The sequence below is a fragment of the Pezoporus occidentalis genome, unplaced genomic scaffold (assembly GCF_034315485.1).
Source record: "Pezoporus occidentalis ecotype Australia unplaced genomic scaffold, CSIRO_AGI_Poc_V1 ctg395, whole genome shotgun sequence".
Taxonomy (NCBI): domain Eukaryota; kingdom Metazoa; phylum Chordata; class Aves; order Psittaciformes; family Psittacidae; genus Pezoporus; species Pezoporus occidentalis.
Genome location: NW_026915719.1, coordinates 1 through 13,043, shown reverse-complemented (window position 1 = coordinate 13,043; position 13,043 = coordinate 1). Strand labels below are relative to the sequence as shown.

At 57.0% G+C, this 13,043-nt stretch overlaps 1 protein-coding gene across 4 annotated transcripts; it reads right to left on the bottom strand.

The window, feature by feature from the left end:
• Window positions 1-241: 241 nt before the first annotated feature.
• BAP1 (BRCA1 associated protein 1) lies at window positions 242-11,106 on the bottom strand. 4 transcript variants are annotated; one of them, XM_062632718.1, is made up of 17 exons: window positions 10,986-11,106; window positions 8,359-8,388; window positions 8,209-8,263; window positions 7,881-8,013; window positions 7,435-7,554; window positions 6,901-6,962; window positions 6,676-6,818; window positions 5,771-5,849; window positions 4,991-5,114; window positions 4,566-4,683; window positions 4,011-4,198; window positions 3,533-3,666; window positions 2,487-2,959; window positions 2,200-2,360; window positions 1,515-1,607; window positions 915-987; window positions 242-611 (listed from the first exon to the last, which is right to left on the bottom strand). In XM_062632718.1, exons 1-17 carry the CDS (start codon window positions 11,020-11,022, stop codon window positions 478-480), a joined length of 2,157 nt encoding a protein of 718 aa, XP_062488702.1. In that variant the 5' UTR covers window positions 11,023-11,106; the 3' UTR covers window positions 242-477. The 4 variants fall into 4 exon arrangements, with proteins under 4 accessions (XP_062488702.1, XP_062488703.1, XP_062488701.1 ...); XM_062632719.1 differs by having other exon boundaries at window positions 2,254-2,360; XM_062632717.1 differs by lacking the exons at window positions 242-611; window positions 915-987 and having other exon boundaries at window positions 1,522-2,360.
• Between the last annotated feature and the right edge of the window lie 1,937 nt (window positions 11,107-13,043).

Below are 13,043 nucleotides of genomic sequence, written 5' to 3'. Positions count from 1 at the left end.
CGGCCAAAAGTGGGGGTCAGAATCAAAACTTTGGGGAAGGGAGGGAGAGGGTCAGAAAACAGAGACACAAATGTCCTGGGGAAGCAGGGAGCTGAAGGCCTGGACTGAGGACACAAGCCACAGCCCCTGTGGCCAGCTCAGGCCAGCAGTGGCATTGCTGGCATTCCCACAATGCCAGACCAGCCACTTCCCCTCCTGCCAGACCTCAGCCACAGTGCCGAGACGCAGGCCCAGGGTGTGGGAGCTGCGTGCTCTGGCTGGCTGGTGGCTGCAGGGCCTCCCCTCAGGACTGTGTTTTCCTGCCCTTCACAACTCGGGCTCAGAGGAAAACCCGATTTCTCTCTGGCCCCAGGCTCCACCTCGGCTGAGGGCTTGTCGCTGTGGTCCCATTCCTTGGGCAGAGGGAACGTAGATCCAAGTGCCACTGCCCAAAGACACAAGGCCCAGCTGCTGCTTCTCCCAGTCCTGGCTCCCCAGCTACTGGCGCTTGGCTTTATAGGGGCGAGAGCGTTTCCGTCGGTCCGGCTTCCTCTGCTTGTGCAGGCGGCCGATGCTGACCCCCTGCCGCCGGCGCACGGAGATGTTCTGCTCCACCAGGCTTGCCAGCATGCCTGCAGGGGATAAGCACACACATGCCCATGTCGGTACTGCCCACGCTGGAGCACAGCCCTCCCTGTCCTACCCGGGCCCCATCAGTAGGCTCCTCCTGGGACTATCAAACCAAAGGACACTGAGCAGAGAAACGTGGCTCCACAGACTGAGCTCTCCCGCATGCCCCAGACCTGGCAGAAACAGGGAGCGGGGCAGGATGAGCTCCCCAGGCTCCCAGGTGCCACTTTGCCATGCTCAGTACGGCTCCCTCAGCTGAATGCAAGCCCCATGCTCCATCCCCTCAGGCACAGAGCACAGCTCACCTTCCTGGGCCAGCATGGAGATGAAGGTACAGATGAACTCATCGTAGTTGTGGGTTCTCCTCTGGTCATCAATCTACAAAGAGATGACAAATCCACACATGGGTGTCAGGGAGGAAGAAGAGCTCAAGGCTAACGGGGACAAAGAATGGATGTGACAGGACCCACCTCCCAGGCCAAAGACACCAGAAGAGGATGACCACCTCCCCACCAGGTCAGGCCAATGCACAGCTGGGACTGTGTCCATCCCAGTTCAGGTGCCAGCATTTTCCACAAAGGACAGCTGGGAAGAGGTGACCATGGGCAGGGGAGGAATCCTGCCAGGCCCTGAAGCACAATCCCTGCTTCCTCCTGCCAATGCTGTGTCAAGCTGTGGCCCAGCTGCAGTGCTCCACCTACCTCAAGCTCATCAGTGCTGACCAGGGCCTTCAGTCTGTCCTGGCAGGAGCTCTGCCCCATAGGGTGGCTTGGTAATAGGAAAGGGTCCCACATGCTCCCCAGGGCCATTCTCAGCTGAACACTCTGCTTCCACTTTGGCTTAACAACCCAGATTGAGCCTTCAGGGAGCTAAACTGGCAACACAAACAGGCCATTGACACACACCTTGAACTTCTTCCTCTTCTCCACCTCTTCCTTCAGGCAGGCCTCATAGTTCGCAATCTCTGCCTCCACACACTTCAGCAGTGCCAGCAGCTCCTGCCAGGACCAAGCAGAGCAAATGTCAGCAGCCAGAGCCCTGCTGCAGCCCAGGAGCCAGCGGGGTGAGCTGGCAGATGTTCCTCTCTGCACTGGGAAAGGGAGAATTCATCAAAACCAAAAAATACTTGCGAGGGAAGGGGAAGAAACCACAGACCAGCTCATTGTAGTGAGTTTCTGAGTCAGGGTGCTCAATCAGCCTGCACTGAGGCTGCAAACTTCCCTTTTGAGTAAAAGTTTCTCGCCAGCTCTCCTCCAGGGTGCCCCTGGTGCACTTGTGCTACCCGAGCTCTGAGCTGGAGGGCACAGACAAGCAGCGAAGTTCCCAGCAGGCTGGGGCCTGGGGGTGCAGGGTCCCTCTGGCCCGAAGGAGAGCACAGCACCCCGGACATCTCGGCTGCAGGAGGCAGCGGCTCTGCCCACTTGCTGAGGGAAACATCCCCATGGTGACACAAGGCACAGAACCTGCTCTGCCCTGCACCTCGAGGCGCGGCTGCGGCGACGCGAGCGGGACAGCGTGCACATGCGGTTCAGTCACTGCCAGCGTTGCTGCGGCTCCATGTCCCCAGGGCTGCCGCAGCACAAAACTCACCTTGGGAGAATACTTTTCCCCCCCAGGGTGATCACTGGTCCTGCCAAGTCCCACCTTCTCTTTGCTGTCACTGGCCTCACTGCCCTCCTTCTCGTCCAGTTTGATTGTGATCGGGGCCTCATCACCAGGTTTGATGGAAGGTGGGGAGCTTTTCCCCCCGTCTGCACACAGGGGAAGGAAGCGTTAGGAGCTACGGCAAAGGACCGGTATCCACTCCTGAAGTCAAAGGACAGCGTCCAGTCACCCCAGGGGAGATGCCACCACCCCCAAAGCTGGCGGGCACCTACCTGCGACAGCCAGCGGGCAGAACACGCCGTCCTCCGTGAGGTGCAGCAGCCCAGTGCTGATGACAGGCCCCAGGTCTCTGACGGCGCGGTTGTAGCGCATGCAGTCGACCCGCAGCAGCCCATCCTCCTCGCCAAAGAGCACCTTGGAGATGTGGGAGGTGACGGGGCTGGAGGGGCGCGTGGGGTTGGCCGAGCGGATGGGGGACCGCAGCGGGGAGTTGAAGGCGCTGCCGATCTCGGAGGCCGTGTCTGTGCTCTCGTTGCTGGGGGTCGGAGAGGGCTGGGAGTGGGTGACCACCGCCACAGCAGTACCCCCGCCGGTCGTCTTGATGGACAGGGGAATGGAAAGATCCTTCTGAGACTCTTTCAGCTTCTCAGCCAGGACGTTGATGGTGTTGGGCTGGAGGACGGAGAGCTGGCCATCCACAGCCCCTGCCATGTGCTCCTGCTTCACCTGCCCTTTCCTTTTGTACCTGCCCACGAACACAGGAGGGAAGGTGAGTACCTGGTGGAAGGAGGCCCCGCACAGCCACTGTCAGCTTCACACTCATCAGTATTCGCTGTCTCCTGGCATGAAGCAAGGCAGGAAATATTTCTTGGTTGCCCCCACTGCCGCTTGCTTCTCTGGCAGCACTTCAAAACTGAACCCCTCTGCTGTGGGCACCCCTACACAGCTGGAACACACCTCTACTCTTCCTCCAAAAGCCCCAAAAGCACCCTCGCTGTGACCCCATTTCCTGACCTTCACAGCAGTTCAAGCACACCAACACTCACCAGGAACAAATCTGGCAGTCTGGACTGGGGAACAGAGGTTCCTCAAAGCCTGCTGCCAATAAACAGCTATAGATAGAGCAGCCAAAATTCACTGTTGATAGTGAAGAACTGCAGAAGAGGTTCACAAAATCCAGCAGTAACACAGCAGGTGGAAAGAACAGCCCCAGTTGCACACACAGGCACAGGCTCTACACAACTATCAGCTCTCAGAGATCTGGGAGTCACCACTGGCAGTTCTGCTAAGGTCAGCTCCCTGCCCTCAGCTCAGTCACCTGATGGCTGAGTTGGTGTTACGAACTTCCTCCTCGTCATCATCATCGTAGTCATCCTCATCGTCAGAGTACTGCTGGTGCTGTCGGACTGGGACCCGGCTGCGACCCACTCCTGCTGCAAGGTCCTCCTCCTCCTGCAAAACACCATTGCTGATGGCCTGCTGGCAGCGGGGGAAGGGGGAAGAGCCCAGCAGACATGTCCTTGGTCCAGCCAAACACCAGAGCGTGCCCTTTTCAAGAGGAGACAGGGGACTCTTCCCTTGCTTCTCAGCTGACCCCCACTTATATTAACATCTTCTGTCAGGTCAGTCCTTATTTGCCCTCTCACTTCCCAGTCTGGGTTAGTGCAAGGGCAGGCAGGCTGCAAGGCAGGGGAAGGGCTTAAACCAGTCAAGAGCCACAGCCCCCCAGAGGTGAGGGACTGGGAGCAAAAAGTTCAGCTCAAGTCAGGCGCTATTGGCCTGGAGCTGCAGCCTACCTGCATGGGGGACTTGGCATAGTTGTGGTTGTCCAGGAAGGCTGGCAACCTCTGCACGATGGGGTTGGGGTTTCCTGGAGGTGCCCCATTGATGCTGCTTGCTGATGTCTTTGCCACTGGTTTGGATTTGGTGGGTGGGCTCTGCATGGCCGCAAGGTGGCCCTGGGTGGCAGGCTCATCGGTGCCATCTGCCACACAAACACAGCACAGCCTTTCATGACCAGCACCATCACCTTTTACTCCATGTCCTCTGCCACCCCTTGCCCACTGCAAAGAAGAGCTCTTATACTCCATCAGACCCACTTCCCATTCCACTTCCAGCTGTCACCTGTGTCCCCAATCTTAAGCCCTCCCATTTCCAAACTCCACGTCCCTACAATTCTCCTACCAAGCACAGAGGCATCTACCACACCCCAGCACCGTGTGCATGGAGCTGGGCATGGAGAAAAGAAAGCAAAGCTGACCATAAAACTGCCTCAAGCTCCAGGTCAAGACAGCCACTGTCACACCACAGCAGGCCAGGCTGGCTGGCAACAACACTGACGGGGGTTGTACCTGTATGGGTGCTCTCTAGGGTCACAGTCTTGCTGCTGGCTGGCTTCACCTCTTCAGGAGGCTGAGAGTCCTGAGACTTCTGAGTCTGGATCAGCTCAGGCTGAGTTACTCGGATAAGCTTGAAGGCAAATGACAGATGGAAACTGAGCACTGGCCGGGGGTGACCCAAGCCACATCCCTCCCATTCAAGCTCTGCAGAACTCATGAGGGTGTGCACTACCGATGGACAATGCCATGGATAATCTCCCAGGTGAGCAGCCAAAGGCCAGGCATTGAGGCTGGCTATCTCCTCTTCCCAGAAGACATTTCCCAAGGACAAAAACCAAACCAAAATCTAGGGGCCCCCACAGCACGTGGAGATGCCCTGGAAACAGAACCTATTCCCACCTCAGGCTCACACTCCCTTAGGGTTTGGGCTGTCCTACCTGCTGCAAGGCCTCCAGCACAGTCTGGCGGTTCATCTTCAGGATGTGGAGTTTGGACTCGTACTTCATCCTCCGATCAGGCACCACGGCCATCAGGTTGAAGCGGATGTCGTGGTAGGGCTCCCTGCAGGAAGGGACAGTAGACATCAGTCTGGCTACCAGCAAGGAGATGCCCTGCAGAGCTCCTGCCACCTCCTTCCAGGCAGCACCTCCCCTGCCCTGGCCTCTAATGCCATCACACAGGAGGCTTTTCCCCCAAAGTTAAGTTAACCTCACTCTGACTGAAGAAGCAGAGCAAGGTTGCTTCAGCCATAACACAAAGCACCCTTCACAGGTTGGAAGTGGCGTGTGGAATTCATCTGCTCCAACCCCTGCTCCAGCTGGAGCTGGTTGTCCATGACCACATCCACATGGCCTTTGAGTATCTCCAAGGACAGAGACTCTAGAACCTCCCTGGCTACCCTCAAGACCAAGCATCCAAGAGGTACAGCTCAGCACCAGTAGCACCATTCCTTCTCCTACAGACTTTAGTTTACAGGGACCTCATCTGACCACTCGCATCCATTTGCATGGACTCTGCATCACACGAAGCGTATAGCTTCTCCACATACTCTGAAGGCAGTCAAATTGCAAGCAAGAGAAGGCAAAGAGGCAGTACACCTGCACCTCTCCCAGGCAAAACTCTCCACCCCCATTTGCACAACTTGTTGCACAGAGACCACAGTAGAAACAATCCAGGGAAAAATGGGCCAGTGCGTGCACCATGGCCCGGGACCTTACCCTGCAGTGGCCAGGCCGATGCGCTCCATGATTACTCTCCTGGCTTTGTCCGTCCATTCCTCATCATCAGCCCACGGCCCTGTGAGAACAAGAAAGAGCTGGACTCAACAAGGCAGAGCCAGGCTCCTGCTGCCAACACGCAGAGCAGATCTTGCCATCCACACCACAGGCAATCCAACAGCTCCCTTATGTACCAGCAAGCAAGTCAAGAGGAGCCTGGGTGGCAGAAGCACCACGCTCTCAGCCCATATGTGGAACCTCCTGCCTCTGCCTTCCAAATGGAAACACGAGCTATCTGCAGGGCAGAAAAGCAAATTCTGAACCCTGCCGACCACAACTGGCTCACATGCTTGGGCTCCCAAAGTCCAAGGAGATCCCAGCTCCTGCTGGGATCCACCTGCCACTGGATCTGGTGCTATGATTAAGTAATCCAAGCACATCAAGTGGGTACCTTACCAAAGGGCCTGACAGACAGAAGTAAATTCCTAGCAGTAACAAGTTGTGTCTGGAAGACAGATCTGAGTAGCCAAGTCGTAAATAAACAAAGTATCCAGAGCAGCCTGCTGGGATCTGCAGTGGGACCTTGTGCCTCAACACACAGCAGTTATTTGGCACATGAAGCGAACAAGGAGGAGACAGATTCTTGCAATACAGAGTTATGTCAGAGCTGCAGAAGGACCCTGTGACCCTGAGCCACTGGGGAGGATAATGGCAAGGCTGGAAAACGCAATGCAATGCATTTAGAAATTGTTGCTTTCCGGACACAGTCCCCAGCACAGAGGCTCCAAAGTGAGCTGCAGAAACTCAGGACAAAGCCATTGGAGTGATTCTCCACAAACACCATAACACATACATCTGGACAAACCAGGGTGTCTGTTCAACTGTAGGGACAGGCAGGCTCTTACCGTGGTCAATGGGATAGACCTTCAGCCCATCCAGCTCAAACAGCCGTCCCTTGATGGGGACATAACTGACAAAGTGAAAAGCCTCCATGGTTCGCACAGCGCTGATTCCATTCTGCTTCTCTGGCAAGTGCCGTGGCTCCGGCCTGCGAGGGCACGAGAGGCAAGAGGTGAGCGGGGAGCCTGCTTCCTTCAGCAGCAGTCAGCTGGAGATCCCCCCTCACTCACCTGGCATGGCTGTTGTGGGCCTTGGCCAGCTCTGGGGCATTGCCGATGGCATAGCCTTTGCTCTGCAGCGACAGCAAGGAAAACAACTGAGAAGTAATAGGAAATGAACAAAATGCTTCACCCAGTGGCTCCCCAGTCCCTCCCTCCCAGGACTGGGAGAGCAGCTTTCAGGCACTCCCTCTGCTCTGCTGAGGTGAAACCCAAGATAAAAAGAACAGACAATTTCTGCTAAAGGAATGAGAGTCAGAAACACAGACTTCAAGATATGTCTGAAGGTAGGAGAGAGGAACTTCGATCCCAGACTTAGAGAATGCACCTAGGCTAGGGAAGAACACAACACAAAGCTCAGAGCTGGGCCCAGTGTGAGGGGACCAAGGCCCTGCACAAGGCAAAGCAGGAAGATGGGAGAGAAGAGGCAATAGTGATGTAGTGAGGAGCCAAAGGGCTGGAAAGGAGCCAGTCCATTAGAGCATCAACCCAAGGGGAGCAAGAGGCAGATTCCCATGTGCTCCTCGTGCACATCCCTGCCCCTACCTCAGGGCTAAATCCTTTGGTGAAATCCTTCATGCGGCTCAGCGTGGGGCCCAGGTCAACATTGTTGCAGTTCAGGAGGACACTCAGCAGGGCATGGGTGGCACAGGAATTGGGGATCAGCTGGAGGGTGACACAAGGACCTTCTTAACCAGCAGGAACAAGGCAACTCTTCAACAACCCCCCGTGTTGACAATAATCAACTGAAAAGTACTGGCACAAGTACCACTTGTGAGAGCAGTGACCTGACCTGGGCTCTCAAAGGACAGGAGGGTAGTCTTGTTTAGAGGGTTCACCATGCCCCATGAGCTCGCAGCCCTCCCTGGAGTCCCTCCAACCTAGAGCTCAGGGCAGAGACTCTCAGGAAAGAGGAGCTGCCCTCAGCACCACATCGCTTCCCTGAGGTGTCGCATGAGACACCCACATGCTTCCCCTTGGCTCCAGCCTACCTGGTGAGCAAAGAACATGTTATTAACGATGTCATCGTCGATCACCGATGTCTCATCCACCAGGGTAGAGACCTTCCGGCGTGACCTGCGCTCCTCAATCCACTTGAACAGGAAGATGAACCCATAGACAGGGCTGTGGAGAGAAGTCAGCAGCTGTATCGTTTTGGATGAACCACAACCAGTGGGGCTGCACTGCCCAGCACCAGCAACCTTCGATGTCAAACTACAGCAGAGCAAAGACAGAGAGGAAAAGAGAACCACCAGCCCCATCTTTCTGCAGTGACACATTCTGCTTAATAAAACTCACGCTTTCACACCTGTGACTTACCCTTGGCATTTGCTCTGCAGATCATAAATCTCTTCAACCTGCACTCCCTTGACCCCTGCAAACAAAGAGCAGAAGCTAGTGTAAAACCCACCAGAATGGACACACCGTTAAACACAAAACTGACTTCCCAGGAACGTTTCTTGCACTCACCAAAATCTTCAACCAGGAGTGTGAAGAGACCTGGAAAGGAACAAACCCAATAGGTTACTTCTGACGGAAGAGAGCAGAAAGGAAACCTGCTGCTACTGGTCCACAAAGGTCCCATGTGGTGCCAGGCCAAGGTACAGTCAGAAGAACGCAGCAGAGCAACACCAGGATCATGCTAACCCCCAGGAGCAGACTCACCACAGTCCTGGCTCACCACAGAGCTGCTCTGGCTCACTTCAACCCTCCATCCCATGCATCATCCACTTCCTCGAGGGGACCTGAACAAACCCTCTCCTGCCAGAGGCCAAGGAAGCTGGACCCACCTTCAGCATCTGACCCACTGATGACCTGCCAAGAAATAACCCCCCACCACGAACAGCAGCAGGGAGCACCTAAATGACACACACAGTTCTAACTCATCTCCCCGTCTCCCAGGGGACCAAAAGCCTGCCTCCAGCAACGACAAAATTCCCATTACAAAAGGACATAACCAGGATACACACACAACAGCAAAGAGACCGAAGGATGATCAGACATCAGGAACTGAGCAGCAGCTTCCACTGCCATGCAAAGGCAGTCAGCCTAGTTTCCAGGCAGTTCCCCTGTTAGTGAGCTTAAGACTGGAATAATAAATCTGCTTCTTTTGCTGCCATACAAAGGCTGCTGAAAGCCTGGGAGAAAGTCTAAGGAATTATCAATAAGAAGGATTCAATCCTGAAAAACATCCTTGTAAGCAACGGATTTAAGGAACCTGTTGGAAGTTGCTCAGCCAAGAAGGGAAGAGCCAGAGGAGCTTCCACACCAAAGTTAAAATGACTAAAACAGGGAGGACACTTCTGGGAGCAAAAAACCAGAACTGACAGTGGGAAGAAATACCCTGTAGAAATGACATGCTTCAAACTGATGAGAGCCTCCTTGCTCTCATGATACCATGGAAGGCTGTGTTGTACAGGTGACATCTACAGAGACTTCAGGCAGCACCGCTGCCTTCTGTGCAGCAACCTACTTCAGGCAAGTGGTCCTTGCATTCCACAAGGGTCTTCAGATGCTCACTGCAGCCACGGCTTTTGTTCCCTCTTTAGCTGGAAGCAGGAGTCACAGCTGTTTACAGATAAGAGTCTTTCAAGTGTAAAAGCTTCTGCAAAGGTCAAAGGCCTCAGTCACTCTCCAGTTCCAACAGTTACAGTCAGTTGATGACAGCAAAACATGTGTGATGTGAGATGTGAACCACACCTCAAGCTCTGCCTCGCAGCCAGTGAAGATCTGCACCAGACCAAGGCCTTGTGGACACAAACAACACCACATGCCAAAAGCAGCGCTGCTCCTGCAGGTACCACCAGAAGGAGATGACCAAGCATGACTTCCAAGCTCACCGTGGCCTGGAGCACTCCTATACCTCTACAGCAGTCCTCTAGGACTGTGTCTGACCAGCAGGACTGCACCGAAGGGTATGGGAACTCAGCTGTTGTGTGTTTCGCTCCAGTGTGAGCAACATCACTGGGCAGAGAGGAGGGAGCCAAACTTCCCTGAGCGCACCATGAAGGGACCAGAAGTGATGGGAACATGCTGCAGCAAGAGAAATTCTCACCGTACACCCAGAAAAACCCAATTCTTCACCACCAGCATGGTCAGCCCTGAGACCACGGTGCAGAAATCTTCTTGGGTGTATCCAACCAGACACAGCCATGAGCCACCTGAACTACCTCTGAAGTCAGCTCTGCTTTGGGCCAAAGACTTCAGGGGTCCCTTCCAACCATGTTTTCTCTCCAGTTCATTTCAGTATTTTGTATTACCTCAGCATCCCAAAAGGCATACTCCTGCTGCCATCCCTCCTGGAACACTCGGAATCCCCATCCCAAAGTATCTGGACTGCCTGGAGGAAACATTCTGGTGTTCGCCAGCACAAGCAGCACTACACCAGCAGCCTGGAGGTTCCCAAGGCTGCCCTCTCCACCCAGCAGCCACAACAGACAGCCCAAATCTGGATCTACCAACCCTTCCTGATCACTAAAGCACTGAGAGCTTCCAATCGCAAGCCCTGTGGCAGGGGCTGGTCAGTTTATGGGATGTGCTGAATGCTGAGAGCAGCACATGAGACATTCCTAACTGCTGTCCCAGCTGTCTCCTCTGCATCCAAAGCTCCACAAATCTGAAGCATGCTGAGAGCTCACCTCTGCCCAGGCAGATATATTCCAAGCAAAGAACCTTCCCTCCCAGGTGGGAGAATTCAAACTGCATCCTGTCTTCAGCATGTGGTGAAGAAGGGGGAGGATGGGAATAACCTGGACAATTCACAGAGCTCCTGCAGCCCTGTTCACCCCATCCTTGTCCTCAGCCCGACATCCAACCTCCTGACACCCCTTTTCTGCCTACCCTACACCCCCATAACCTCCCCCTATGGGCTATGTCCTGTACACATCAACCCTGCATTGTCCCTTTCCCCCAGCACCCACTCCTCCTGCCCGCCCACTCCAGCGCTGCACCCCCTAATCCTGCCTTCACAACCCCCTCCACCCCACAGCCCCCTCCCAGGCCCCGGCTTGCCTCTCACAGCCCCAGGTCCAGGCTCCCCCCCCCCCCCCGAGCTGTCCATGCCTTCCTCTCGTCCCGGTGCCGGCCCCGGCACTCACCGGGGTCGCTCTCCAGCTCCAACCAGCCCTTATTCATCTTCCCGTGGGCCGGCCCGAGCCGCCATGTCCGGCCCCGACTCCCAGCCCGGCGCCTCGCCGCCCGCCCCGGTGCGTCATCGCTGCGCGACACCGCCCAACGCCAGCGCCCCGCGCCACGTGGTCCCGGGCCGGGCCGGGCCGGGGCGGGAGAGGTGGTGCCGGAGGGGCCCGGGGCGGGCCGGGGGCTGTGGAGCGGCGGCGGGGAGGGCTTGTGTTAGGGGTGGGGGTGGGGAGGGCTTGTGTGAGGGGTGGGGGTGGGGAGGGCTTGTGTTAGGGGTGGGGGTGGGGAGGGCTTGTTAGTGGGGGTGGGGGGGCTGGAGAGGGGTGGGGAGGGCTTGTGTTAGGGGTGGGGGTGGGGAGGGCTTGTGTGAGGGGTGGGGGTGGGGAGGGCTTGTGAGGGGTGGGGGTGGGGAGGGCTTGTGTGAGGGGTGGGGGTGGGGAGGGCTTGTGTTAGGGGTGGGGGTGGGGAGGGCTTGTGAGGGGTGGGGGTGGGGAGGGCTTGTGTGAGGGGTGGGGGCGGGGAGGGCTTGTGTTAGGGGGTGGGGGCGGGGAGGGCTTGTGTTAGGGGGTGGGGGTGGGGATGGGGATGGGGATGGGGATGGGGATGGGGATGGGGACGGGGACGGGGACGGGTAATGGGGATGGGAACGGGGATGGGAACTGGTGAGGCCGCACCTCAGATCAGATTCTTGCGATCACCTCTGGGCCCCTCGGTACAAGAGAGAGAGGGGCGGAACGGTGGTGAAGGGCCTGGAGCAAAGTGTGATGGGGAGCAGCTGAGGGAGCTTGTCGGGGTTAGTGTGGAGAAGAGAAGGCTCGGGGGGACCTCTCTACGGCTACCTGAAAGGAGGCGGGGGGGGGGGGGTGTCTCTTCTCCCGAGTAACGAGTGACAGGACAAGAGGAAACGGCCTCAAGCTGCACCAGAGGAGGTTTAGACTGGATACGATAGAGCGGGTGCTCAGGCATTGGAACAGGCTGCCCAGGGCAGGGCTGGAGTCACCGTCCCTGGCGGTGTTCACATACTGTGCGGACGAGGCCCTCGGTGCCGTGGGTTAGTGGTGGACTTGGCAGCGCTGGGATAACGCCTGGACTTGATGATCCTGGAGGTCTTTCCCAGGCCGGTCCGTTCTGTGCCCCGCGCTGCGCTGCCAGGGCTCCCGGTGAGGTTGCGGCGGCAGCAGCAGCACCAGCACCGTCACCCCCCGGGCAGCTCCGCTGGTGCCGCCCCGGAGGCGCTCCCGGAGCGCGCCGGAGTCCCTGCACTGCACTTCCTTAGGAAGCGCGCTAAGAATAGGAACCGGATCCGCGGCTTTGTTCGGCGGCTGTTCCCACGCACACCCCGCCCCACAGCGCGCCCCTCGCCCCACTGGGGCAGCAGCGCCGAGGCACAGGTAGGGCTTGTGAGCCTCATGCAGCGGAGACCGGAGACAGCAGCGCGGTACCTGCCTCCCAGGTTGTCTCTTTCCACCCGCTTGGAGTGTGTGAGTTGTGTTCATTCGGCCCCTGGAGGTTCGAGATTGCCTCTGTTAGCGGTTATCATGAGGCAAGGCTGGAATGTAAGGTGTGCAGAGCCGTGCCTGCGCCCCTGGCAAAGCCCTCCCACTTCAGCCTCACTGATGTAAGTCTGCCCCAGAGGGCCAGGCTGCAGCAGGGAGGGATGGAGATTCAGCAGGAGGGGCAGGCCCTTTCGGGACCGGTTTCTTCTGGTCCTCGTTCCCTCTCAGTTTGAAACATCGCTGGCCCCTGCATCACTTCCAGCCTTTGCAGCTCACCCCAGCGCCAGGTCCCGCACGCAGCAAAGGCCTCAGGACCCCCTCTCGCTGCCCCCCCGGGATGTGCAGCCCAGCCCCTGCTCTGCCTCTCACTCAGAGACAACGGAGCGCAGGCATTTCAGTGGCGTGGCTCATTGAAGCACGTGCAGAGCCATTAAATCTAGGCCCTGAGGAGTCAGACTTCTGTCTCTTATATCTGGCTATACACCCATGGCCCTCCATGTCTTTACTTGTTGCCTGTAGTTC

Bases quoted from the DNA above. Each gene is read 5' to 3' on its own strand.
- BAP1 (XM_062632717.1), bottom strand. From the start codon at position 11,022: ATGAATAAGGGCTGGTTGGAGCTGGAGAGCGACCCCG. The intron at 4,684-4,990 runs GTAGGACAGCCC...TTTGCCTTCAAG, and splicing joins TGCTGGAGGCCTTGCAGCAG to CTTATCCGAGTAACTCAGCC. The intron at 2,960-3,532 runs GTGACTGAGCTG...GTTCGTGGGCAG, and splicing joins AACACCAACTCAGCCATCAG to GTACAAAAGGAAAGGGCAGG.